General features: G+C 39.7%; 1 protein-coding gene and 1 long non-coding RNA gene across 5 annotated transcripts in view; one reads left to right on the top strand and one right to left on the bottom strand.

Moving 5' to 3' along the window:
- LOC108695570 (capping protein, Arp2/3 and myosin-I linker protein 3-like) overlaps positions 1-24,494 on the bottom strand; it is a 57,063-nt gene that overhangs the window by 3,502 nt on the left and 29,067 nt on the right. For 3 of the 4 annotated variants that reach the window (XM_041564966.1, XM_041564964.1, XM_041564971.1), the window contains 20 exons: positions 21,876-21,945; positions 13,148-13,229; positions 12,284-12,380; positions 11,997-12,051; positions 10,329-10,501; positions 9,502-9,570; positions 8,629-8,722; positions 8,154-8,249; positions 7,686-7,814; positions 6,733-6,846; positions 6,467-6,639; positions 5,140-5,227; positions 4,345-4,467; positions 4,192-4,255; positions 1,969-2,198; positions 1,784-1,881; positions 1,423-1,678; positions 1,133-1,240; positions 966-1,029; positions 619-701 (listed from right to left, as the gene is read on the bottom strand). In XM_041564966.1, coding sequence (XP_041420900.1) covers positions 619-701; positions 966-1,029; positions 1,133-1,240; positions 1,423-1,678; positions 1,784-1,881; positions 1,969-2,198; positions 4,192-4,255; positions 4,345-4,467; positions 5,140-5,227; positions 6,467-6,639; positions 6,733-6,846; positions 7,686-7,814; positions 8,154-8,249; positions 8,629-8,722; positions 9,502-9,570; positions 10,329-10,501; positions 11,997-12,051; positions 12,284-12,380; positions 13,148-13,229; positions 21,876-21,945 — 2,266 coding nt within the window. The remainder of the gene's footprint in view (positions 1-618; positions 702-965; positions 1,030-1,132; positions 1,241-1,422; positions 1,679-1,783; positions 1,882-1,968; positions 2,199-4,191; positions 4,256-4,344; positions 4,468-5,139; positions 5,228-6,466; positions 6,640-6,732; positions 6,847-7,685; positions 7,815-8,153; positions 8,250-8,628; positions 8,723-9,501; positions 9,571-10,328; positions 10,502-11,996; positions 12,052-12,283; positions 12,381-13,147; positions 13,230-21,875; positions 21,946-24,494) is intronic. The other variant, XM_041564974.1, reaches the window with a different exon arrangement.
- LOC121394312 lies at positions 17,004-24,035 on the top strand. Its single transcript, XR_005961646.1, has 3 exons — positions 17,004-18,238; positions 19,143-20,456; positions 21,638-24,035. It is a non-coding gene; the product is annotated as an uncharacterized LOC121394312 (long non-coding RNA).

Below are 24,494 nucleotides of genomic sequence, written 5' to 3'. Positions count from 1 at the left end.
CTTTCTGCCTCCGGAGCCCACCACCTAGAACAGTAGGTAGCTCATAGGCCATAAAAACCCTTTGTAGAACCACGTCTAGTTTCCATTTGGAAAACCCAGTTTTATTCTCTGCAGCTATGTGGTTGAAATAACTATCTCAGACTTATTTAACATTTCTGTACATCTCCCCTAGCACCTAAGTGCCATTTTTATCAGCTTTATTGCTCTGCTACACATTGCCTTATTTTTGCAGCAGCTAATAATAGCTGGCTTTAAAACTAGTGCATATAGGCACGTGGCACCAACCTGGCATGCTCTGTTCCTTTGTTTAATTTTGAGTCAGGGGTATAGGGAATTCATATTCCTGGAGATGGAACTGAGGCACATAAAATAGATACAGGTACATTTGACTGCATATGGTCCAGCTATTGTGTGCCTACTTGCATCTAACTTCTTTCATCAATGACATCCTTACTTCCTGATGTCTATTAGCAGTCACAGACCCAAAAAGAAGCACGCATATCACTCATCATGTGTATGGCAAATAGTTTTTACGTATGAGCACTAATTGCTGTAAACCTATAGTAAGAAGAAAACCAGGCGTCAGTAGTTTAAACTGCCTCTCAGCTTTGTTGTTACCTCTTCTCTTGATAATTTCTTCTGATTGCTTCTGTCTCCATTGGATATAGAAGGCTTTCTGTCCTCAAACGTAGCACCCTCCTCTGAGAGACACAGAGAGAGAGACAAGGAGAGGAAGAGGGAGGGACAGAACAGTGACAGAAAAAGTGAAAGGCAAAGAACAGAGACAGACTCTGACAGATACACAGAGGGATGACCAGAAAGAGACTCCAGAGAATACCAGGGGGAAGGAAAGCCTGGCAACCAGAGCAGTGATATAGGATGGATTGCTGGTTGATGGCAGAGGAAGCCTGAAGATGAACTGTTATGGATGTAATGGAGGAGACAAGGCTGAATAAAATACTTACCCCCATCCCCAGATGAACGCCGCCTATCTTCAGGAATGCAGTTGGTGCCCCCCAAGGTATCCATCTGTATAGTATTTGAATATATACAGAGATTATTATAAGCATAGCATTATTTAACTTTTCCTGACACATTCAGCATTACCATTCCTACCACATTATTTACATACCTCCCGCCAAATACGGACACTGTCCATTCCAGGAAGTGGGACTCCACCAGGCAGAGGGACTCCTCTCACTCTTGCAGGCTGCACTTCATCCACCGTCTGCTCACAAGACTGTAAATGAAAAATGCATAGGTTAATTTACTTCTGTAATTTTTGCCCTGCTTTGGTGTTTTATTTTTTCTCTGTTTCATTATTAACTTCTATTTCATTCAATCATTTTTGCATTCCTGTATCAAATATATCTTTCTTATTTTATTGCTTTTTTCCCCTAAGTTGCCCGCACCCACACTAACCGGAGTTCCTCGACCAGGCAGTCCTCTCACTGCTCCCATATAAGGCCCTTCAATTCCATTGCTAGTTGGTGTTCCATTAGTCATTGAAAACCCTTCCAGCCTAAGGTGGTCTATGTTTCCCTCAGGACCTGGGGAAGGTGGGGGAGCTGCTCTTCCTCGCTCACGTTTTGGTGTCCTACTTCTGCGGAAATGAAAAAGACTCCTACGACGTCTTTTTGGTGGGCCTTCTGAATCACCTGGTGGGGCTGAAGAGACACTTTTGGGCAGACAAGAATAGAAAAGAAAGATCAACAGTGTCATATTGAAGTGTCAATCTTATCAATAACTATGATGATGAAGACAATGCCAGAGAGTATAGTACCTGTGAGACTGAGTCAACACTGTGCGATGGAAGAAATCATCTAGTCCTTCATCAAGTGATGCGTCTGGCCTCTCTGAATCAGATGCTGGGCCTCGAACCTAAGTGTTTAGAAAAAGAATAATCAACTCCTCTTTTAGTGATTTTTTTTTTTTTATATTTTTAAAAACATAGTTACTAAAATTAACCTTTCCCCCTCCTGGGGCTCGCCTGGACTGCTGTTTTGGTCTATCCCGAGTCTGATGCTGAAGCTTGCTCCCTTCTGTGGGGAGCTCAGATAGACCTTCCAGAGACACACTAAGGGAGCGGGACAGCTGACTGCTAGCAGATGAGGAGAGTGGAGGTGGTGAACTAAGGTCACGTGAGCCTGAAGAACCCAAATCTAGTGTCCTGGGGCTTAACTCCTGGTCACTGGCACCTTGGGAGAGCATAAATATATAATCCTGTAAATATGTATATTCCATTCATTATCTAGACTTTAGGATATCTGGAATGAAAACAGTTTACATGAAATCTTCAGTAAGAACAGCAATACACTGCCTATGACTGAAAAAGAGTGAACAAATTGTATTGCAATTGTTTTGCCCACATGTCAAAAATGTACGACATGTAACTTGTGCTTCACTCCTACTGGTTGTTTTCATTTGCACACCGTGGATCCAAAACAATAATAAAGTAGTTAAACTAATATACATAGTGCTTTGCATTATCCTCAGATGCCATTGCATTTTAAGAAGATCAAAATTCTTCTGTATTTCATCAGTGAATGTCAGGTATTGCTGGGATTTGAGCCAGGGACCTTTGAGTTTCTGTCTCGATACCGTAACCACTTGGCCAGGTGAGCAGCCTGTAGAGTTGCTCGCTATGTGTTACCTGGCCTCTGCAGTCCCAGCCCAGCTACAGCCGGATTGGCCTCTCCAGCCCCAGCCCAGCTGCAGCCTGTTTAGCCTCTACAGCCCGAGCCCAGCTGCTGTCTAGTTGCAATCAGCCAATCAGGGCTGACTCTTCCCTATTTAAGGGCAGCACTTAGAACACTCCTTGTCCTCTCCCGCTATCCTGCTCTCCAGTCCTCTCCTGCTCTCCAGTCCTCTCCTGCTCTCCAGTCATCTCCCGCTACCCTTCTCTCCAGTCTCCTTCTGCTCTAGTCTCCCTCTGCACTCTATCCCCAGTTTGATCTGATCTACGCGCGGAACGTCCTGCCCCATCCAGTCTGTATCCTGTCTTCCCACTGTCTTGTCCCCCGATCTGCGCCCTCATCGTCCTGTCCAGCCTGGTCTTGACCTTCGCTGGCTCCGTCCTGCTTCACTCTGCACCTGTTCCAGTTTGACTACCTCGTCTCTCTGTTCCTGCCTTTCCCTTTGTGTTCTGTGGACACAGCCAGTCCCTGCCTAAAGGACTTGCCTTCTCCCTTCAGTCTCTACAGCACCCCCTACCTAATCCTTGACAGTGAAGAAGATTGGAAATAACTTAGAAGGTTTGACTTTGTAGCATTAAAGTCTGTAAATGAGTCCTGATTAGAAAACAACCACAGATCTTATGAGTGTTACCAACACTTGTCCAATAGGGGTTTTATTATATTTGTTAATTATTTGTTAATGAAGTCTAGCCAGTTGGGAGACCTCACACCAGATGTGGCTCTTCATAAGACTTTTTAACCCCCAGCCTGTGCAAGAACTTTATAGACCTGTTTATATGATATTATCATATCTTCCAGAATAAGTTTCCCCTGTACAGTAACTACATCAATTCAATAAGGATGTACTGGAGGGATTTTTCCTTCAAAATTGGAGAAATTTAAACGCTAGTTTGTACTCTTAAGAGTGCAAAAATGTACAGTATAAGTACTACACTTTGCACGCTTCTTTATATTTTCCCTTTACACAACCAGTTGTATTGTGCCACATTACAAAGCTGACAAAAAACTGCCACAGACAGTTACTAAATAGCTAAAGGAAGGGATATTGAAGTGATGCCACACAGCAGTTTATGGCTACAATTTTTCACAAAAAATTGGATCATCAGTAATGGTGATAAAAGAATAGGAATTGATAATGGGTCATTAGGAGGTAACTATAATGGGAAGAGCCATATGTTTGTTGCCAGAATTGTCACCTGAAAATGATTTATTGCAATAGGCCTTAAAATTAGACCAATGTGCACAGTAGTGTCTTAGGTAAAGAAAGAAAGTAATTATATCAATATGGAACCGGATAGACACACAAAGTAGTATGGTATATTCAGAAGGATTAATGACAGGGGATAACAGGTCAGAAAGATGAAACATAATTGTCATGACAACTGAATAAAACATGAGAGGAACATACAGCTAGTAGTTGCAGAAAAGGAAATTGCAGTATTTAAAGCACATAAAGAATATCAGTTAAAGCAGAGGGACATTATTGGAATCTCACTTATAAATGCAGAGACTGGTCGGATTTTCCTTCCCTGAAGACGTTTCTTTATCACCATGGTATCCTGTGGAGAGATATAAACACAGAATGTGAACTTCGTTAGCAATATATTTGCAAATGTTAGAATTGGGGGGGGGCAGTCATGTTCCTTACAATGCTGGAATAGATCTCTCCTTCATGATTTTCTTGTTTGTTTCTTGGTGGCGTTTGGGGCAGATATCCCAGAATCCTTTGCTCCTCCTCCATCAGGATTTGCAGTTGTGATCTGTGACGGGACTAGCAAATTAAGAAACAAATGAGAAGAAACATTTAATCAAATTACAAATATTGACCTTATTAACCCCATCTGCATCACACTTTCCTGCAATTTCCCCAGTGTCTCTTTCCTGCAGTGTTTCAAAGAAACTTTATTGGAGGAAAAAAAATCTATTTTCATGGTTTTTCCCCATCTCCCCTAGCTCCTTTAAACATGTTAATTACTGCTGCAGCGTTGCACACCCAGATTTCATTTCAGGATGAGTTAGAGAAACGCAGCTTCTGTATCCATGACACATCCAACTAACAATAGCTCCTTTTAAGGGCAAAATGTACTTTATTACAGAAATATTGCTTACTCAGACTTCACTGCCAGATGTGTACCGACACATTCAGTGAAATCATTGATTCACTGGGCCTTTAATAAACTCAAATAAGCAAGAAAGAGAATAAATAGCAGATGCTTTAGAATAAAATTGTACAGGTCCAGTTCTCTTTCACCAGCGAACACATTAAGTTGTAGTTTAATACACTACAAATATGTTTTATAATTTATTTTATATTTTTATAAAATCTAATTTGTTTTTTTTATAATCACCCCCCCCCCCATTAATGTTATTGTGTGCAATCACACATATAAGATCAGTATCTATGAAATTATTGAATGTGGCCTTAAACTCTCACACTAGTTACCAGTTTTCTGTGTGTTCTCTGCATTTCCTGTAGAACCTGCTCCAGAACAGAATTACTGAGACGAGTCATGAGGGAAAGTTGTGCAGCCCTGCAAAAGGTACATGACAGTATAACACATCTTTACAGAAGAATTTTGGAGCACTCCTGCATTTTAAAGTAATCACCCAATCCCCGATTCCTTGGTCTGCTGCTTACAACATGCACAGTGATGCACAGTTTATGGGGCAAGCTGTAGATCTCTGTTCTAAAGCTGGCCATAAATATAAATCTTATCACCTGTCCGATCGTCTGAACGACTGATTGCCATGTCACCAAAAATGTGGGGACAATCCATACACGGTTCGGAAATTGTACAAATCTTTGATTCGTACGATAGTATCTTTGCGTCTATGGCCAGCTTAAGAAATAGAATGCAAAGACCTACGGCAATTCAGACATATTGCAGAAAGCACCCATTTTTTTTTACTTTACAGCCTGCCTTCCATATTGTAAATGAGAACTTAGGTGTTTGGTGGCTGAACTAGCCTAATATTTATGACAAAAACTTGTCATTATATTTATTCTAGATTTCTAACAATGCCTAATGTTGGCTGTGGTTCTAGAAAAGCTAGTTGCAAAGGCATGCACACTAAGGGAAAGGTGTCTGTTTCCTGCACCAGACAATAAATAATCCAGTGCAGCTGTAAAGTATAGGGTTACCTAGAGCCTTACAATGGAGCAACTTTGGGGTGTTCCAGGGAACGCCTGTGCATGTGCTACCTGCATCTAATGCGTGCAGCTATCTCTAATGCATTCTGACAAAGTGCAAAAAAGTGGGGCTTTGCACCTGTGCTTTAATATGTATTTGCATTTATAAGCATTGCTTATAAGCATAAGCATTTATTTTATTAAAGTAATTAGAAAGCAGTTGGTTTATACAGTACTTGTTGGGAATATAAGACAGACATTGTCATCCAGTATGTTACAAATACTCTTTTTTTAAACAACAAGGCAAGATGCACTGTTTTGCCTTATGAATTAGCTTTCCAATATTTTGTACAAAGAGATAACCCAGTCTATATTTGAGGATGTAGTGGTCCTTTAGTTGAGACATATGTACTACTCATGAATTTAAACCAATGTTCCTTAACCAAGACTAGACAATTTTCTTGAAAAAAGGAAGTAATGACAGTGACATAAGATCCAGGAAATACACTACTTTGTGTCACACAAAAAGTGACTATAACTTCTTCAGCTGTGAAATGTGAGATTTATCATTTAGAATTATGGGACATAGCTCAAAAATCCCTGGTTCTGTGTTATCAGCTGTTCTGCACATGTCCCTCACCTCAGTTTGCTGTGTATCTCACAACCAACTTGGCGAAGCATGTCTCGGATATGTGGTGGACTGAGCCCATGTTGTTCTTTCAGCCTACAGAGCATTGCGCTCCCTCTTTGAGCATCACGAGCAGCTCCAGGGAACAAGTCCTGAGTTGCTTCCCACATGGAATCTGCAATATTCTGTGAGGAAATGGAGAGGCACAATATGAGGAATATACAGTGTGAAAGAACATCCTAGAAGGATACAACACACACCTTGTGTTATCCTAATACCTGCATTTCTCTGTCCACTGCTCGAGAGAGCTCAAATGAGACAGTCTCTAAGAGACGCTGCGCAGGGCCTGATGGAGACAACCAGTTTCCTGCTTCCAGAAGGCGTGGCAGCAGCTGAGGAGAGAGGTTGTAAATTGTAAAGGCAAATACACAAAGACAAAGGACTATGTGGAGGTTAAATTATGCCCAGGTAATACAGTACAGGAAATTCTGGACCCCAAAACTGACTAAACTGGGAGCCTTTTATCAGTTGCTGAATTACAACCAGGATCTCCTGACTTCATTGGTGGAAACTTTTGGTTAAAGTTCAAGTTTTAGAGCAGCAAGCTGGATATCCGTGACGTAAACATTACATTTATTACATTTATAGAACAATGTTTGCTCAATGAAGCAATATAAACTTGAACTAAGAATACTTTCCTTTCCAGTATCCCACTTTTAAACTAGGGGCTATAAGTTCTACTACATGACTGCACAATGTAATGCTGATTGACTACAGGCTGTGGAAAGACCATCTTCCAGTTTAAACCACATACAAAGTGTAATATCCACATCGATCCTCACATCTGTTGCCCAGGGATGTTTCCTAACTAAGTTTAATGGTTTAACGTTCACTACAGAAGCCACATTAATTGTAGACAGTAAACTATGGATCTCAGAAAGCAGAATTTGACTGGCGTGAACTTGTATAAGAGTGCCTATTGCAATGTATTGTTTTTATGGATGTGACCTTCCTGCTTAAGATTTTAACAATCTATATTAGGATTCAGGGTTAGCACAGTCTTATTTAGGTCTTAACAGCACACCTCACAAATCATTATATATATATATATATATATATATATATATATATATATATATAATTTTTTTTACATGAACCTGACATCGCAGATTATAACGGTTACCATAATGAAATATAATTATATATAACATAAGCAAAAAAGGCTACTCACAGCTCGACAGTTCTTTGCATCTCTGAGCAACTGTCTTGCACCTATAATGTCCTCTTGAACAGTCTCCAGGTCACAGGAGCGCAATGCATTAATGTGATCATGTATCATCACTGAGAGTGTCTGTAACATCTAACATGGATTGGAAAGATCAGTGTTATATATGTATATATGCATCTTTTAACTTCCTCCTAAAATGCACTTGGGCACCTTGCTTGCTAAAAAATAGCACTAACTGGCAGGAGTGGGACTGAGTGTTTGGAGGATAAAAGAGGCCAAATCAGCTTTCACCTAAATTCCCTATCAGGCCTTTTGCCTGATGACTTTTTTCTCTTCTACACTACATATTTTCTGTACCACCCAAATGCTCCCATCCAGTCTATCGTGCACTCATTTTAATTATACTGTTAGAGATTATCTAATTCTAAAATATAACTGAATGTCCTAAGAATAAATAGTAATGCCTAGTACCTGCTCCGCACTGCTTGTCACACCCTGCTGCAAGCGCAGTGCTCTCTGGTCTGAAACAGCCAATGTCTGAGAGTTCCGCAGGAGACAGCTGTGTATCTATCAGAGACACAAATAATAATACGAGAGGAGGGTACATCTGGGAAGTGCACAGCATTATGATGCAGATTCTAGAAGTTATTTTTTTTGTAATAAGTGCACAAAGAACATCAAGTCAACTTTAAAGGATACAGAAAAGGAATATTGACCTATAAAGAATACACAGAGGACTCTGTAGCCAGAAACAAGATGGAGGGACTGTCTCATTCATGTAAAAGGATGAAAAAGTAAAGAAGCTCCCATGGACAGAAGGTAGAAGGATTTTACCCCATTGGACACCAGGGAACTTGATTTTACCCTACTGGGCACTTCTTGCAAATATGTAACTTCAGACAGAGCAGGAAGAAGGCCTTACCCCTTAGTTTCAGTACTATTTTACCTTTTTCCAGGCACTCTCAGCTCTGTCAGGATGTCTCTGGTAGGCTTGGCAGATATCTCCCACAGGAAAAGACATAAAGCGCAAAGTTCTATTCCTGTGATGTTGCATAAAAAGTTTACACCAATCACAAAGCTGTTACAGTGTGGCCAGGCGCACAATTTACGAAACTAGATAAGTATATATCTATATAGAAATGCCGATAAGTATATACTGTATGTGTGGGTTTCAATAAGAACTGACGATATCTGTTGGGCTTAAAGGGGTGGTTCACCTTTAAAGTAACTTTTAGTGTGCTATAGATCAACCAATTCTAAGCAACTTTTCAATTGGTTTTCATTATTTTTTTTTATAGTTTTATAGTTATTTGTCTTTTTCCTTCTGATTCTTTGCAGCTTTCAAAAGGGCGTCGCTGTCCCCTTCTAAAAAACAAATGCTCTGTAAGGCAACAAATGTATTGTTATTGCTACTTTTTATTGCTGATCCTTCTATTCAGACTCTCTCCTATTCATATTCCAGTCTCTTATTCAAATCAATGCATGGTTGCTAGGGTAATTTGGGCCCTAGTTACCAGATTGCTTAAATGTAAATTGAAGAGCTGCTGAATAAAAAGGTAAATAACTCAAAAACCACAAATAATAAAATATTAAAACCAATTGCAAATTATCTCAGAATATCACTCTCTACGTCATACTAAAAGTGATCTCAAAGGTGAACAACCCCTTTAATGTATATCAAAACTATATTTGTTTTCATGTTTATTAGATTTAGAATGTATCATATGAGGCTATAAAATAATATGAGCGCTAAATACATAAAATTATGGAAATTGATGACGTGTGTACCTTTTTTGGAATACACATTTTCTATACTTACTTCTCCAAAGCTCGAGCTACATCCATAAACCCAGAGGCAGTAACTGCATTCCTATCCCAAAGCACCGACCTGCACAGGGAGATTGAGAACACAGACAAAGCACATGACAATGGGCACAAGAATACTTCTAACTGGTACAAGACAGATACAAATTAAACTGTGCCCAAAAATCTTGACAGTGGAATTAGAGGTCCATTAAACATAAAATACAATTAAATCCAACTAGGAAACATATTGTATTGTAATACAAATGTATGCAAAATGTATATATATGACAAACGTTGGATGACATTGAAGTTAACCTTTTAATTTATCTCCTCTACAAGCTATTGTTCTCTTATATATATGTGTGTGTCATATTATAAAGGTATGTATACATGTTAGTATGTTGAGAAGGAATGCTTTCTTTAATAAATTGACTGTTCCCCTGCTAAATAATATTGTTAATAATGCGCTGGACCTGGTATCCGGATAAGGGGTCCTTCCTTAAGTTGTATCTTCATACTTTGTTAACTAAAAAAATTTAATTTAAACATTAATTAACCCCAATAGAATTTATTTGCCTTCAATAAGGATTATTTATATCTTAGTTAGGATCAAATACAAAAACAAATATACTGTTTTATTATTACAGAGAGAAAGGAAATCATTTTTAAAAATTTGAACTACTTGATTAAAATGGGAGTCTATTGGAGAGCACCTTCCTGTAATTCAAAGCATTCTAAATAATGGGTTTCCTGGTACTGGACCCCATACCTGTATTTATGCTAGTGCTGTGTTTTATCTAAGTTTTATACTGCAGACTGTGATGAACATTGTGTGTTTACCGCAATGTGCTGTTAATCTGCAGGGTTTTGCCTAGCATCTTGGCACCAATATCTGACATTCCGTTTCCACTGATATCCAGCTCCTGTAGAGATGTATTGCTTCCAAGAGCATTCAAAACAATGCAAGTGCGAGACTTCAAACGAGAGTCTGCGAGGGAAAGAGACTGCAGGCACTGAAAGAGAGGGTGGATAGAGCAAAGATGAAAGTTGTTGATGATCACAATCCTCCCTCTTGTCACTGCTGAATGAATCAACTGCATGGATTGGTTCAGTGGCAATCCTTTATTGTCTTCTATTGAAATTAAAAGAGAAGTCTCATTTAGGGTTTACCCATAGTAACCAGTCAGCACATATCTTTGATAAGTCTTTCATATGCCACAACATTTAAACATTAGTAGATATTTCATATTACATGTTTTAGAACTTAATTAAGTGCCATTGTAACAATCCAAGCATTTGAAACTGACTGATATTAACCTTAGCAGCCTCTTCGCTTGAGGAGAGGAGCTTTAGGAACTCCATGGTAGGAGGTTGCAAAATGATTGATTTTTCTTATGGACTAATAGACTGAGACTAATGGACTGAGATGTAGTTCCCACACTATAGTCTTGTACTAAGACCCTCCAAAGCCTTCTTCACAGCCTATGCCATTAGGGGTAATCCTGGCCCTGTATAACCTACTACCTTAACACTGGCAACCCTACCTTGTCATAATTATCTTACAAGTGCCATTGTCTAATAACCCAAAATGGCAGCCCAGTGTCAACTGTAGAGTGGCAACAGAGTATGCAAGGGGGCTTAAAAATTAGAAAACCCATGTCAAGATCTGGAAATTTTTTTCCCCTAAAATAGCCTCTGTTGTGTGCTGTAACATCTTCTGATGTCACTGGTCTGTGGATATGGTCTGATAGCATTTTACAATTGGCAATAAATCACCTGTATAGAAACATATCACTAAACTTTGGTAAGTTAAATATTACCATGTACCTAAAGAAATAACGAACACCATATGGTAAATTGCAGCAAGGTAGAAATCGGTCAGACTGTATGTGTGACATGTATGACCATCTTAAAACACAGAGGTGTGATTGTGAGCAGTGGCAGATTAAGATTTTAGACCATGGGCAGTGGTATTACAGTCGATTTTACTGTCAAATCCCTATCCAGATTACAGTGTGGTATGCTATTAATGTAATAGAACACCACACCATGCATGTGTTATAACTAATTGCTTTCAGGTTTCATAACATTGCAGCTCAACACCTCATAAATGATGGAAATTATGGAATGCTGGAATATTGTATGGCAGCAGAAGATATGGCCAACAGTTGGAATGGCAAGCAGTGGCAGCATAACCATTGCTTGTGGTGCAGGAGTTAGCAGAGATTTTATGATCTGATAAACTTAGGTAATTTGTTTTGCTGAAGTTGCCGTTTAGCCAGCCCATGGCAGCTAGATGAATAGATTAAAAAACTGTAGCTTTACCTTCCTCTACAGCCTTTGCCACATCTGCTCTTTAAAAATTGCCATTATGGGAGTTGGGGGAGACTATTTGTTGATACACATGGCATGTTTGCACAATGCTCTCAGTTATCATAGCTTCTTGCTTGTTATTATATACCACTTTACAATCTTACAGTGATGTGAGCATTGCTCGTTGTCACTTACACAATCCTCATCTTGCAGAACATTCACTATTCTCTGCAGTATATCTTCCAAGACTCTGAAATAAAAGAGAAGTTAGATAACTGACACCTTCTTTGTCATTCCTTTACTTGAAAAACCTATTGACCATTGCTTAGATACTCAATCTATTGATTTTACTGAACATTGAATCTTTTGTTGTAATACTTATGTTCTCTTTTTATTACATCTATTCACAATAAGCCATTTTATGATCCCTGAGGGTGGTCTGTTTGGTTGCTGATTTCTGTCTCAGAATGGGCGATTCTTACCGTGATTTAACTGAGAAGTTTCTGCCTAAAGAGAGATGCTTGAGATGTCTGCTTCGACCAAGAGCAGGAACAAGAGACAGTAAATGAGAATCCAGTCCTAATAAAAAGAATAACATTGCTTGAAAGAGACTACAGGAGATGTCACGATATTGATAAATGCAAAGGGAGGCAGCATATATACTGCAGATACATGTAGATACACATATAGCCAAAAGTATGTGGACATCTGCCTCATATATCATTATCTTATCTCTCATTACAAAACCAAGGCTACTAATATGAATTTAGACTTCTCTTTGCTGCTAAACACGCTTTACGCACTACTCTTTTTGGAAGACTTTTCATTAGATGTAGAGGAATTTGCCTCTAGTCATTTGTAAAATGTTTTGCACTGATGCTAGAACATTGGCGTTCCAATAAATCCTACATGTGTTGAGATGGGATGAGGCCAGAGCTCTGTGCCGGCCAGTCAGCCGTATCCACTACAATCTCTGCAAACCGATTCTGAATGGGTCTTTATTGTGCTCAAGAATATTTTCCTGCTGACACTTGAAGGAAGCTCCTCTAAAACTTTGCAGCAAAGTAGGAATATTTCAATAATTAGAAGGGATGTCCTGATTCTTTTGGCCATATATTAATAAAGGGAGAGAAGAAAGAAAGATGCAGACAGATGGGGGTGACAGTGTCGACCCAGCAGGCAGTAGGAGCAAGATTGATTGCTGAATTCAAAACAGGAGACAGAATGATATAAGCAAAACAGTTAGAGATCAGAATAAAATGATGTTCTGGAAAACAGAATGAAGAATGAAAGAAAGTGAGAAAACATGACATACTGCTGCCATATAGATAAAAATATAGTCTCACCATTATCGGATATGTTTAGACTTCCAATGCTTGTGATTGGAGGAAACTGTTCTTGTAATATCTGAGCACCTATAGAGCGCAGCTACATAAAGGTTTGGGTATGACAAATTATTGGAAGCAAAAAAATAGGGTATAGTATAGAAGCCCAATAATGAAAGTAAAATAACATATACATGAAGAAAGGGATACACACACAGAGAGGAGAAGAAGGGAGATAAATAAGGAAGTGAGAGAACATAAAAAATACTATTTTTTCCATCATTTTAAGCCTGGGGACAGTACCAATGTTGATTTGCAACACAGAATAGAACTTTCTATAAAATAAATTTAAAATCCATGCTTTCTGCATTTCCCTCTTCCTGATGAGTCACAGAATCTGCAGCTTTCTATACAAAGAATGGTTGATTCTTGTCAGTTGGCCTCAGGCACTGCTTTACAAATGAATGAGATCAATTAATTGAATTGGAAGGAAGAGGGTAATGCAGTCATCCATGTTAGACCAGATTGCAGACAATCTCACATGCATTTTTCAGGCCACAGTCTCCAACTGTTGCTGAATTGCTGTTATCAACATGTTTCAATAGGATACAATCTAGTTGGAGTTGTGCAAGTGGACAGCTTAGTCTTTACCTGGATTTTCTCCAAATCATAACTAGAACATGATTACAAAGGTAGATTTGCATCTTAGGGCAGTGAGAGATGTAATTACTGCCCATGCTTTTACCTGAAATTGCTCAAATAAATTGCTGAGAGTAAATTGCTCAAATCACACAATACTGCAAAATTGTGTTAGAAGGTATGTTTACACAATTTTGCATTTTGAGTATTTTAACCACAGCAATTTACAACCAGGGCAATGGCATAATGTTTTGTCCTGTTTTTGCAAATAGACCCACTCTCTCATTGCAATCACACACACCTGATATTGGTTGCTGACATGGCCACTCTAGACGGATACAGTGTCTTGGTTGCCTATATATATATTGGGCCAAAAAGAACATCCTGGTTGATCAATATTTGGTCAGAGATTGGGCAGGTTTGAAAGTACCATTGTGCAAGGATCACACACAGTGTCGGACTGGGATGCCAGGGGCCCACCAGAAAACCCTAGACCGGGGCCCACCAGAAAACTTTAGAACATGGGCCCACTTTCCAAACTATTATTCCTCTTGTCATTTAACCTCTTTATTCTCCTAGTTTTTTTATATCTCCTTTCTATATTTCAACATTAAACCTATTTTTTCCCATGAAGAAATAGGGAATGACCATGAAATAGACTAAATGGTTAGAAGCAAGAGGGCCCACTGACACCTGGGCCCACCGGGAGTTTTCCTGGTATCCCGGTGGGCCAGTCCGACACTGATCACACATCTGCAAATGGGTCTGAACCGGCCCCTATTGTGATCTGATTGCTAGCCCAGACACCAGATGATCAGGTCAGCCTGATTTTCGTGACTCCAGTGGATCATTCAGTGTTTGGTGAACTTTAGTCTCCCCTTTGCTTTTTATCTTCATTCAGGCTTGCATCCCACTATCACACTGCTAAATGTAATTTAATTTTAGTTAAGTATAAAAAAATGCTGAACTGCAACTTCACTTCAGTAGTTTGCAACGTCTGCAACTTTCTAACAGTTTCTTTTAAATAACCCCCACAACAATCACACGAGGGTCTGGAAACTTACCTAAACATCTGAGAATATTGCAACTTTGTCTTAATGGATAAACAATATTGTTTGTTTAGTATAAGTGTTCCTTTTCCTTAACGTAGCAATTTAAGGATGGTTTGCTTTAATAAGTAACTATATGACACCACCTTAAAGGGGACCTTTAACAAGTGTGCCAGAAAATAGTTTAAACAGCTGCTGCCCTCATTTAGCCTCTAAAATCAGTTTTGCAGGCCAAAATGCTTTTCCACCTGGCATTAGGCAGGCTGCAGTGCATGCCAGAGGCTTTTTGATGTCCCTGTGTGTGACCACTGCACTTGTTTTGATGTTGTGCTAGGGGCTCTGTGTTGGCCTCAATTCTAGGCAAGAGCTAAAGCACACAGCTGGTTCACTCAGAATTATCACTGAGAAGAATTGCTTTTATTGGATCCCCGCTGGAAAAGATGTACGTTATAGTCAGACAAATAAAATATGATTTCATTATTCTCTAACTCTTGGGTCAGCATTAAAAAAGCTAACAGACATGCAGTGCCCAAGCTGAAATTAGCATCATTTCCATGTAAAGTCAAACTAGAAGTTACACAGAACAATGTATCATTTGTGCACACACATTATAATGATGTAGAGCTGTGTGGGCTGTAATGAGTTTCCCTGTCATGCATTGCATAACATCCCTCACTGGCTGTCAGTCATTACTAAATGCAGACATTTGGCGCCCACTGGTGCGCAGAGCAGTCGTGATAACGCTGCAGAACAGATAGGTGGATAATATCTTAATATCACATTGGAAATGCAAAAAGAAATGCACTGGAAGAGGGAAAGAGACAGAACTGAACCAAGGGAGCTGGCAAGGACAGGAAAAGCGGAAACATATGAGTGAATTAGAAAAATGGCAAGAACAGAAGCATAAGGGACATCTTTCACCATGTGTTTTAGCTAAATATAATTCAATGAAATGCTATGTGGATATAAGACAGAAATTAACAACCTGCAGCCCTTAGATGTTTTTGAACTACCACTCTCAGTTAGGGTTGCCACCTTTTCTGTAAAAAAATACCGGCCTTCCTATATTTTTATAATTTTCCTTATTAATAACATTGGGATCAACCATCATTTTTACTGGCCTGGCCGGTAAAATACTGGCCAGGTGGCAACCCTACTCAGCTCCCCTAGACAGTTTTCACAAATATATATCTATTAAAATGGTGCTTTACAACATGCAGCTGGAAGATGATCTGTTCGAACAATGCATTTACAGGCTATATACTATTGGAATAGTGATGACATACCACAGAAAAAAAATATCTATGTGTCTGGGGGTGGAATAAAAAGTACACAAAGGGGTCACATCAGGCATGTGAGTAATAGTAATAAAACTGGTAAGAATATGCTGCTTAGCAAAACAAAGAGATGTATTTGTTTTTGTGGTATATCAGTTGGTATAATAACAGGCATAAAATGTTCCCTAGGTCTAGTAATAAATATCAACTATTCAGATTTTTGCTTTCAAGCAAAAGCAAATGCTACCCGCTGATTTGTTGCTTTGGGTTGCTGGTACAGGAACAACTTTTCACACATAAATATCACCCCCATAAAATCAATCTGCTAATGAAAGATGCAGTTTGCATAGAAATAGCAACAGCACAGAGTCTGTAATGAGTCTATACTTCCCGCACACAGGATATACAGACATATGGCATGCATGACTACATTCTGGAAAGTGTAACTGAAGGCAGAGACAATAAACATAATTCCCTAAGTCAAGCATACAGATGGGTAAGGTAGATGTGAGAAGGCTGGAGAGAAGGCCAGTATGTGAAACAGATGTAGGGAGTGATGACTGAAACAAAGGTGGGGGAAGGATCCATTACAGGGGATTACATGAATAAAGTGCATGAGATAAAAACAAGGTGAAAAGAAGAGCTGGTGAAGTGTGTGAGAAGCACTATTATATGTAACCAGGACGATTACATTTCTTGAGTATAGCATAGCTCTTATCAAAGAACAACCTTGTACATCTTAAGCATATAATCAAAGTTTAAGGGCTTCTAGTTAACTTTTAGTATGATGCAGAGAGTGATATTCTGAGAAAATTTGCATTTGGTTTTTATCTAGGATTTTATTCTGCAGTTCTCCAGTTTGCAATTCAGCAATCTGGTTGCTAGTGTCCAAATGATCCTAGCAACCATGTATTGATTTGACAAAGAACACAACACAAGTATTGTTGTGCTTTGGTGCTCAGATACAAGCAGAGACTCCACAGTGAAAACAGTTTGTATGCAGTGGCAAAGTAAAGACCTTCACTGTGCACTGCTGATTTATCTCTTTAGGATAAGGGACTGCTTTATGGAAATGCAAGGAAGTATCAGCTACCGGCATCCACCTCCAGGCATTCTTTGAGTTATAGATAAACAACAGCTGCAAAACTCTAGGTTACATTACGAACAATGAGCTTCACCACAACCATTTTGTTTGCCCTGGCCTCTAACTAGGGTTGCCACCTTTTCTGGAAAAAAATACCGGGCTTCCTATTTATTTATCTTTTTTCTCTATTAATAACATTGGGATCAGCCATCATTTTTACCGGCCAGGCCAATAAAATAACGGCCAGCTGGTAACTCTAGCTCCAACACATGCAGGTAACAGCACTGTTTGAAATAGAGTAACTGAATAAATAGAGCTTCCAGAATATCATCCTAAAACAGAGTAGCTAAGAGAATGTGGAAAAGAAAGGTTTCTTCTTTGTACAGGAAATGTACAATAAAAGAGTTAGCTGGAGGCAGCCAGAGTTGAAATTTCAAAACAAGCTTCCCAGCTGGAAAACAGTGCAGCTAAGGGCCTCAAGGTGTGGCATCCAGGAACACTTATTTTACCCCTTTTATCTCTTTAGTTTATATTTTTATTTGATAAACAGTTCCCCTGAAGGAAGAACGTCTCAAGTAGTGGCTAAATCAATGTCAGATGTCTTATTATTTGCTTTAATAATCCATATCCTTCAGATGTTTCAGTTGAGACCATATGAGTCTTAAATTTTGTGCAAGCTTCCCTAATCCCCACCGTTTTCTATACTCTGTGCTATATAATAAGAAAACAAACTACAGTATAAAGTTGTTGTTTGATAGTCTTTCAGATATAATTTATGCAATAGCACAGTAAATGTCCTGGAAATGACAGGACAAACAAGGCTTTATATGGCAAGCAGGGCTATGGTGAAGCTTAGTTCACATCTGAAAACACTAGAATTGTTGTACTAGGCAGTGTACAGATTTCTTGTACTCCAAGGGTACAAGAATTTTAGTGAATGCAGAGGAGCTGGAAAGGTCAGCAGCTGATGACAACATGCTAACATGAATCAATGTTTCATTCACTACTTTCTACAAAGAAAAGAGGCTATTAGTCCGCTGAGACCAAGGGTACAGCAACAGAAGTAAGTCATGTTTTTAACTCAGGGGTGCACAACTTTCCACAGTGTAGGATAGCTTACATACGAGAACACTAGAATTGTTGTACTAACTAGTGTACAGATTTCTCCTACTCCAGGGGAACTAGAATGCTAGTGAATGCACAGGGGCTTGAAAATTCAGCAGCTGATGACATGTTAAAATGAATCAATGTTTCATTAGAAAGAAAGAAAGAAAGAAAGAAAGAAAGAAAGAAAGAAAGAAAGAAAGAGATGTCTTATATCACTAGTCATTTATCTACTTTAACCATCAGTCAGTCTGTCTCGAGGTTGCAACTGGTCTTAATTGTATATGTATTTGGAGGTATATGGCAAAAATAATAACAGTAAGTATCTATTTTCAGGGTTAATTCACTTTCTTGCTGCTAGGTTCAATGACCCCAGCGTAACTATAGAGGAAGTGACCCTGTGGTCAGGGGGGCCCCAGATAACAGGGTCTTCTTCCTCTAAAGTTGTATACAAATCTTCCCTGCCCAACCACTCTCCTATCTGAGAGCAGGCAGAGAGTGGGAGACACAATTAGGCAGGTGGGCAGGTAGCTGGGGTGGGGCAGGTTGGCTAGCTGTGTGCACCAGGCCCTTACAAAGAATTTACTTCCTTGTGCCAAGTAGTTATACCACTGCCAGCAACCAGACAGCATTTTAAATTTCACACTGAATAAATGCATATGAGAAAGGCAAAATATCTTCACATTTATTTTATTTTTTATTCTAAGCAACTGGTCTTAATTATTTATGTTGTATTTATGTCAAATTCCAGCCTAGTATTTGGGGTTCACTGAATAGATTGTCTGTGATGATGCAGTTTTATAATTATTGTTATTCTATTTACTTATTTTTCTTTTGATCCCTCCTACTGATCTTCCATTCAGACAGCTACCTGATTGCTGAAGCAGCCATATACAGTTGAAATTCCATGACTGAGTCTCAGAACCAAAATATAAACATATGTAGGGAACATGAGGAATCCTTCCCATTTGTCTGCCTGTGACATCATCCAGCCCAGTTGCATGCTGGATAGCGATCAGATGCCAAGCGGCTAGAAACTCAGAAGGAGAAAGGTGCCACTAGTGAAATTGATTCTGCTGCAGAACTGCGTGTGATCTCCAGTGTGATTTCCTCTGAGAGCACCCCGGTGAGTGAGCCACCCAAGGAAGGATATTGGCACGGATACAAGTCTAGACATGTCTTAAAGTGAAGACATGTCTTAAATATTTACCTGCTACGAGGGAGCTGCTGCCAACTTCAAAAGGGAGAGGTACTTTTGGGGAATAAGGTGGCACTACCTGGGAAATAATAGCTCTGGGGAAGGGATAATCATTTGAACTGTGTGGATTGGGACTGTGATATTTGATAATCATTTGAACTGTGTGATTGGGACTGTGATATTTACCAAGGACTGTGTAAAGCAACAGTTAAGCACCTAATAGTGGTTTAGTTAGTGCCCCTCATGTCCTCAGTGTCGGAGTGAAGTGCGTATAAGTTGCCCCAGTGTTAAACTGTTTATATAAAGTATATATTTGTTCATTTGCAAACTGTGTGTTATATTATTCATAGTGGAACCCCTCTGAGGTGTTTTCCTCAGTGTTCACTAGGTGGAGGCACTGCCCTGTAATTCCCAGTTCCCAGTACTTTTCATATGCAAAAGGGACTCAGGGCCCCTGGATTTCCAAGGGTAAATTGCTATTTAAAGAGACAGTAACCAAATTAGTGTTCTACATATTTCAAAAATGATCTTACAATACTGCTGTCTACGAAAGAGTAAGGGTGCTGACTTGCAGGGAGGGGAATCATTGTGTGGGAAATCTCCTGTCCTGTCGGCAATAAGCATCTGACAATAACTGCCCCCTTACATTAGGTGGAATTGATGCACATATAACACATTGGATGCAGCAATCTTGGCAATCGCTAAAAATGGCTCATTCTGAATTTTCAAGTGATTACCCAAGATCTTGTGGTATTTACACTTTTAGGCTAGGGCCAGATGATGTAGACAATTATGGACTGTCAGCAGGCATAGAATCCACTGCCTTGCTGTTCCCCTTGTCTTCTGAAAAATGCAAAATGTTGTGTTTCAGTGCCGAAATCCGCCACGTCTGCCTGTACCAGAGCAGAATCAATGCTTCCGGGTGCAGGCAGAGCAGGAATGGAGGAGCAGTGGAGGCCGTCTTAATGTGAAGGCACAGGTATTGTCGGGTACTTCATCTCCCACTGACGATATTTTTTTGCTGCTTTTGTTGTAACAATTTTATTCATGCTTGACAGTTAAGGTTGATGGCAGCTGAAATGTAACAATAACTTCTTCTTCAGCTGTGTTATCTGCCAATGCTGCCAGGAATGATCATCTGATACAAACTGTGGCAGAACAGAACCTTAGAAACATAATATAATGTGAAGGCAATAGGTATAAAAGTGGCATTTGAGTTCATCTGGTGCAAATAAACTCCTCTTCAGATTGTTCACCAGACTTTTTTCAATGCTTTATATTTTTTATATTTTTCCATTTTTTCTAAAATTGAAGTTTAAAGTTTAATGTTCCTGTCTCTGAGGTTTCAGTGGCAGCTCAGTAATCCAGGAGCAGATTCTGAACTGTTACAATTGGCTACATTAGTTGATACATTTCTCAGAGGCATCTGTGGAATATTAGCAACTGTTTTTTCAATTATAACGTAGGGATTTTGCTTGGCAGGGTCAATAATAAAAAATGTATAATTTAGAACAATTTAAAGACTTGATAAAGAACAAACATCTCCTTTAAAGTTTGGTGAGCCAAATTATGGGAAGACCCCTGGAAAACCCCAGGTCCTGAGCATTCTGGATAACAGGTCCCATACTGGTACTCAATTATAGTTATGGAGCAATAACTTTGCATCCGTTATTATTCCCACTATCTCCACCTCTTATATCTAACCTAGAGTGAATATAAATGTCTAAAAGCAATGGATGACCTGACAAGACATGTAGACATGTAGAAAACATTGGGTGTTAAAGTGAAAATCTTGGAAGATATGAAGTGAGGAGCATGAAAAGAAAGGAGGGTGGGATTGTAGGGATTTCAATAAAGACAAAAAAAAACCTATAGTACTGGTTGCATCAAATGTTATTTTCAGTTAATACCAGCTCGATGAACTGCAACTGTTTAGATTTCTTACTGGCAAAATTAGCAAATGAGCCTGTACTATCTGACTTCTATTCAAATAATACAGGAGGTAGATTATGAAACTGATATTTAGCTGAAAGTGGAGCATGATGCAAATTATAGGTTTCGTGTCCTCTCCACCTACTGTTTTTTGGCGGCTAAATTGGTAGTTTTCTCAAATAATGATATAACTCCACACCTACCGCATATTTTGTTTTTGGCTTGCAGATAAGGGGTCAACAAGCCAAGAGATTGCACAGACAGTATGGTGGAATGAAGTGAGAAGTATACCACAGTGAGCAGGAAAGGAGCACCTGGTGAGGTGAGCACAGAATATGAGGAAAAGCGAGACTGAAGTATTGTATATTGGATAAGGTTTTGCCTGAATTTAATTCTCTGGCCTGAAACATTTAATCCAGCCCCCCACACACCTTATCACTACCTCTACTCACATTTCCCTCCTCACCTCACAGCTGCTCAGGTCTAGATGAAGGTCCTGGATGTGAGTGTTTGAACAAAGTCCTTGTAGCAGAGCCCTAAAAAACAGAAGATGATGGGGAGGGATGCAGAGAGCCATAAGAAAAAGTTTATCATCTTAAATGTCCCTAATTAACATTAATTTCAGTTTTAATACTGTATAACTGAGACTTAAAGCAATTTAAAGAGACTGCAAAACCATTTATGTATTATTTACAGTAAATACTATTATTTGATGTAGATAAAACAGGTAATGTTTATTAGCACAATCTTTCAGTGATTGGATTGGACCTGTATTGGGTAATTGGGTACCTGATGGTAACTAAGTTGCATAAATCCATGTCATTGGCAAAACAATCCTATAGGGTATTTTAATGTCTAAACGAATTTTAGCAGCTTTAAGGCTTTAAGGCTCCTAACAATTTTTCACCTTACATATCCATCTGTTTCTCTAGATATATTCTTAATGACCCTTTTGTTCCACCAATTATCTTTAACTTGCTTACTCTCATACATAAGGCGTCATTTATTAACACAAGTTCAGTGCGCAATGTGTAATTCTGAATGCAAATTGCTATGTTTTTAACTCACCATGCAGCATTTTTTCATATAATGCAGTGGTGCAACTGCATGCACGTTGCATTTTCCAGTTTCATGTGTGCCACAGTTGTGCCATCTGTTAAAATGAATTGTACTTCCAAGTTGCTCTTAGCCCCCTAGTGGGTGTTGAGTCACTTCGGAGCAGATATTCAAAATGGCATTTGCAACAAATTCAATTGGCACAAGGGAAGCGTGACTAGCCTTGCAAGACATGAGTACATGTGCACACTTGGTGACAGAGAAATGGGTAGGACAGCAGGCCTCATGTTATAACCGACCCCCCCCCCCCAAATCTTTGGCCACCTCACAGTCTGGTTTATGTTAGTTACATCTCTGATTAAAGTAAAGTGAAAAAAAACACACACCATGATTGTTAGATTAAGTAATTCATAGCAACCAATTAGATTCATTGATACAGGTTTCCAGATACTATATACAGTATTATTATAAAAATAAGTCAAACATGGAGCAGGGATCATGGGGCTGAGCGCCCTCAGTGACCGCCTTTTTAGCCTGTCCCACTGCTCCCCTATTGTGCATAAATGGCACTAACCCCGTCTCTTGCATGCCTCAGACAAGACCGGGCAGTCAAAGTCTGATGCACACTCGTGCCACACTGACGCCATCCAATGGAAAAAAAAGGGAAGGGGCGACACCTATCCTTTTCCAATGGCCCATCTACCCGGCCCTTGACCTCTACCATTCCTCAAGAAACACCTTGATGTTCCCAATGAACAAACCCAAATCTTCCCCTGATAAATGCACTCCGACTTCCCTATACAGCTGTGTCTGTCTACATTTTATATTTTCATGCCTTATCACACCCACACTGGAGGAACACATGAATTTCTGCATGGCCTTGTTGACCTTCTTTCTCGCCTTCTGTATGCCCTGGGGGGACATGGCTCCCCCCCAATTGCTCCTTTGTATGATATCTGACCATGCTATACACTTGACTCTTCTGCTCCGTAACATATCTGTTAAATCGGCCCTCATGGCCTCAATAAGGGCTGGGGTCTTATGTGACGTAAGGTCCCCCCCATGTATATAAATAACAAATGTATGGGATTCTGGCTTGATGCCTCAAAGAACATACCACTTAGCTGTTCCCATAAAACACAAGTTAGTCTGTGTTGCCTCAACTGTACATCCCCTTAAGAACGCTGCCAGACCAGCACGCCCCCCCTTGCCTCCTACCCCAGCCCGCCCCTCTTTTTCCCACCACTGCTAGACCCTCCATTGTTCTTACCTGGGGCTGGGGGGAGGCAAAGCTACAAGGCTATACCTGGGGGAAAGGGGCCCCGCCTAACCCCATGTCAGCCCTAAACGTGCTTCATTCCTCCTAGTTGCTCCACTCACCAGAAGGGCTGAGTCGGCAACTTATTTGCCCGAGTACCGCCCGAGACCTTAACAGAAAAGCGATTCTTCAAGTGTATGGCCAGCTTAAAGGCAGATGCACACCCGGACAGTGTCGGACTGGCCCACCGGGATACCAGGAAAACTCGGTGGGCCCAGGTGTCAGTGGGCTCTTTTGCTTCTAACCATTTAGCCTATTTCATTGCCTATTTCTTTATGGGGGAAAATGCTTAATCATTGAAGTAGATAGTAAGTAGATATAAAAGACTAGAAGAATAAAGAGGTTGAGTGAGGAGAGGAGGAATAATAGTTTGAAAAGTGGGCCCATAGTCTAAGGTTTTCTGGTGGGCCCCTGGCATTCCAGTCTGACACTGCACCCGGAGCAGATTGTCTGTACAAAATGCAGACAGAGGAACATGGATCAAGTATCATCCACTTCTTTGTTTAGCCCCATTGACAGGCACAGCACCTACTTGTGTGGAGCTACACTGTGTGAATTTCAGCACAACAATGCAAAATTTTGAGTTTCTAAGATGAAATCCACTTAATGTAGCTCAGTGGGAGCAGATGACACTGGATCCACTTTCCTCCACCTGCATTTTGTAAGGATGAGTTTACATTTTCATACTGAAATCCGCTTAGTGTAGCTTTA

Source organism: Xenopus laevis, chromosome 1L (assembly GCF_017654675.1).
Source record: "Xenopus laevis strain J_2021 chromosome 1L, Xenopus_laevis_v10.1, whole genome shotgun sequence".
NCBI lineage: Eukaryota > Metazoa > Chordata > Amphibia > Anura > Pipidae > Xenopus > Xenopus laevis.
The sequence above is the reverse complement of the archived record's forward strand: the minus strand, read 5'-3'. Positions and strand labels throughout refer to the sequence as shown.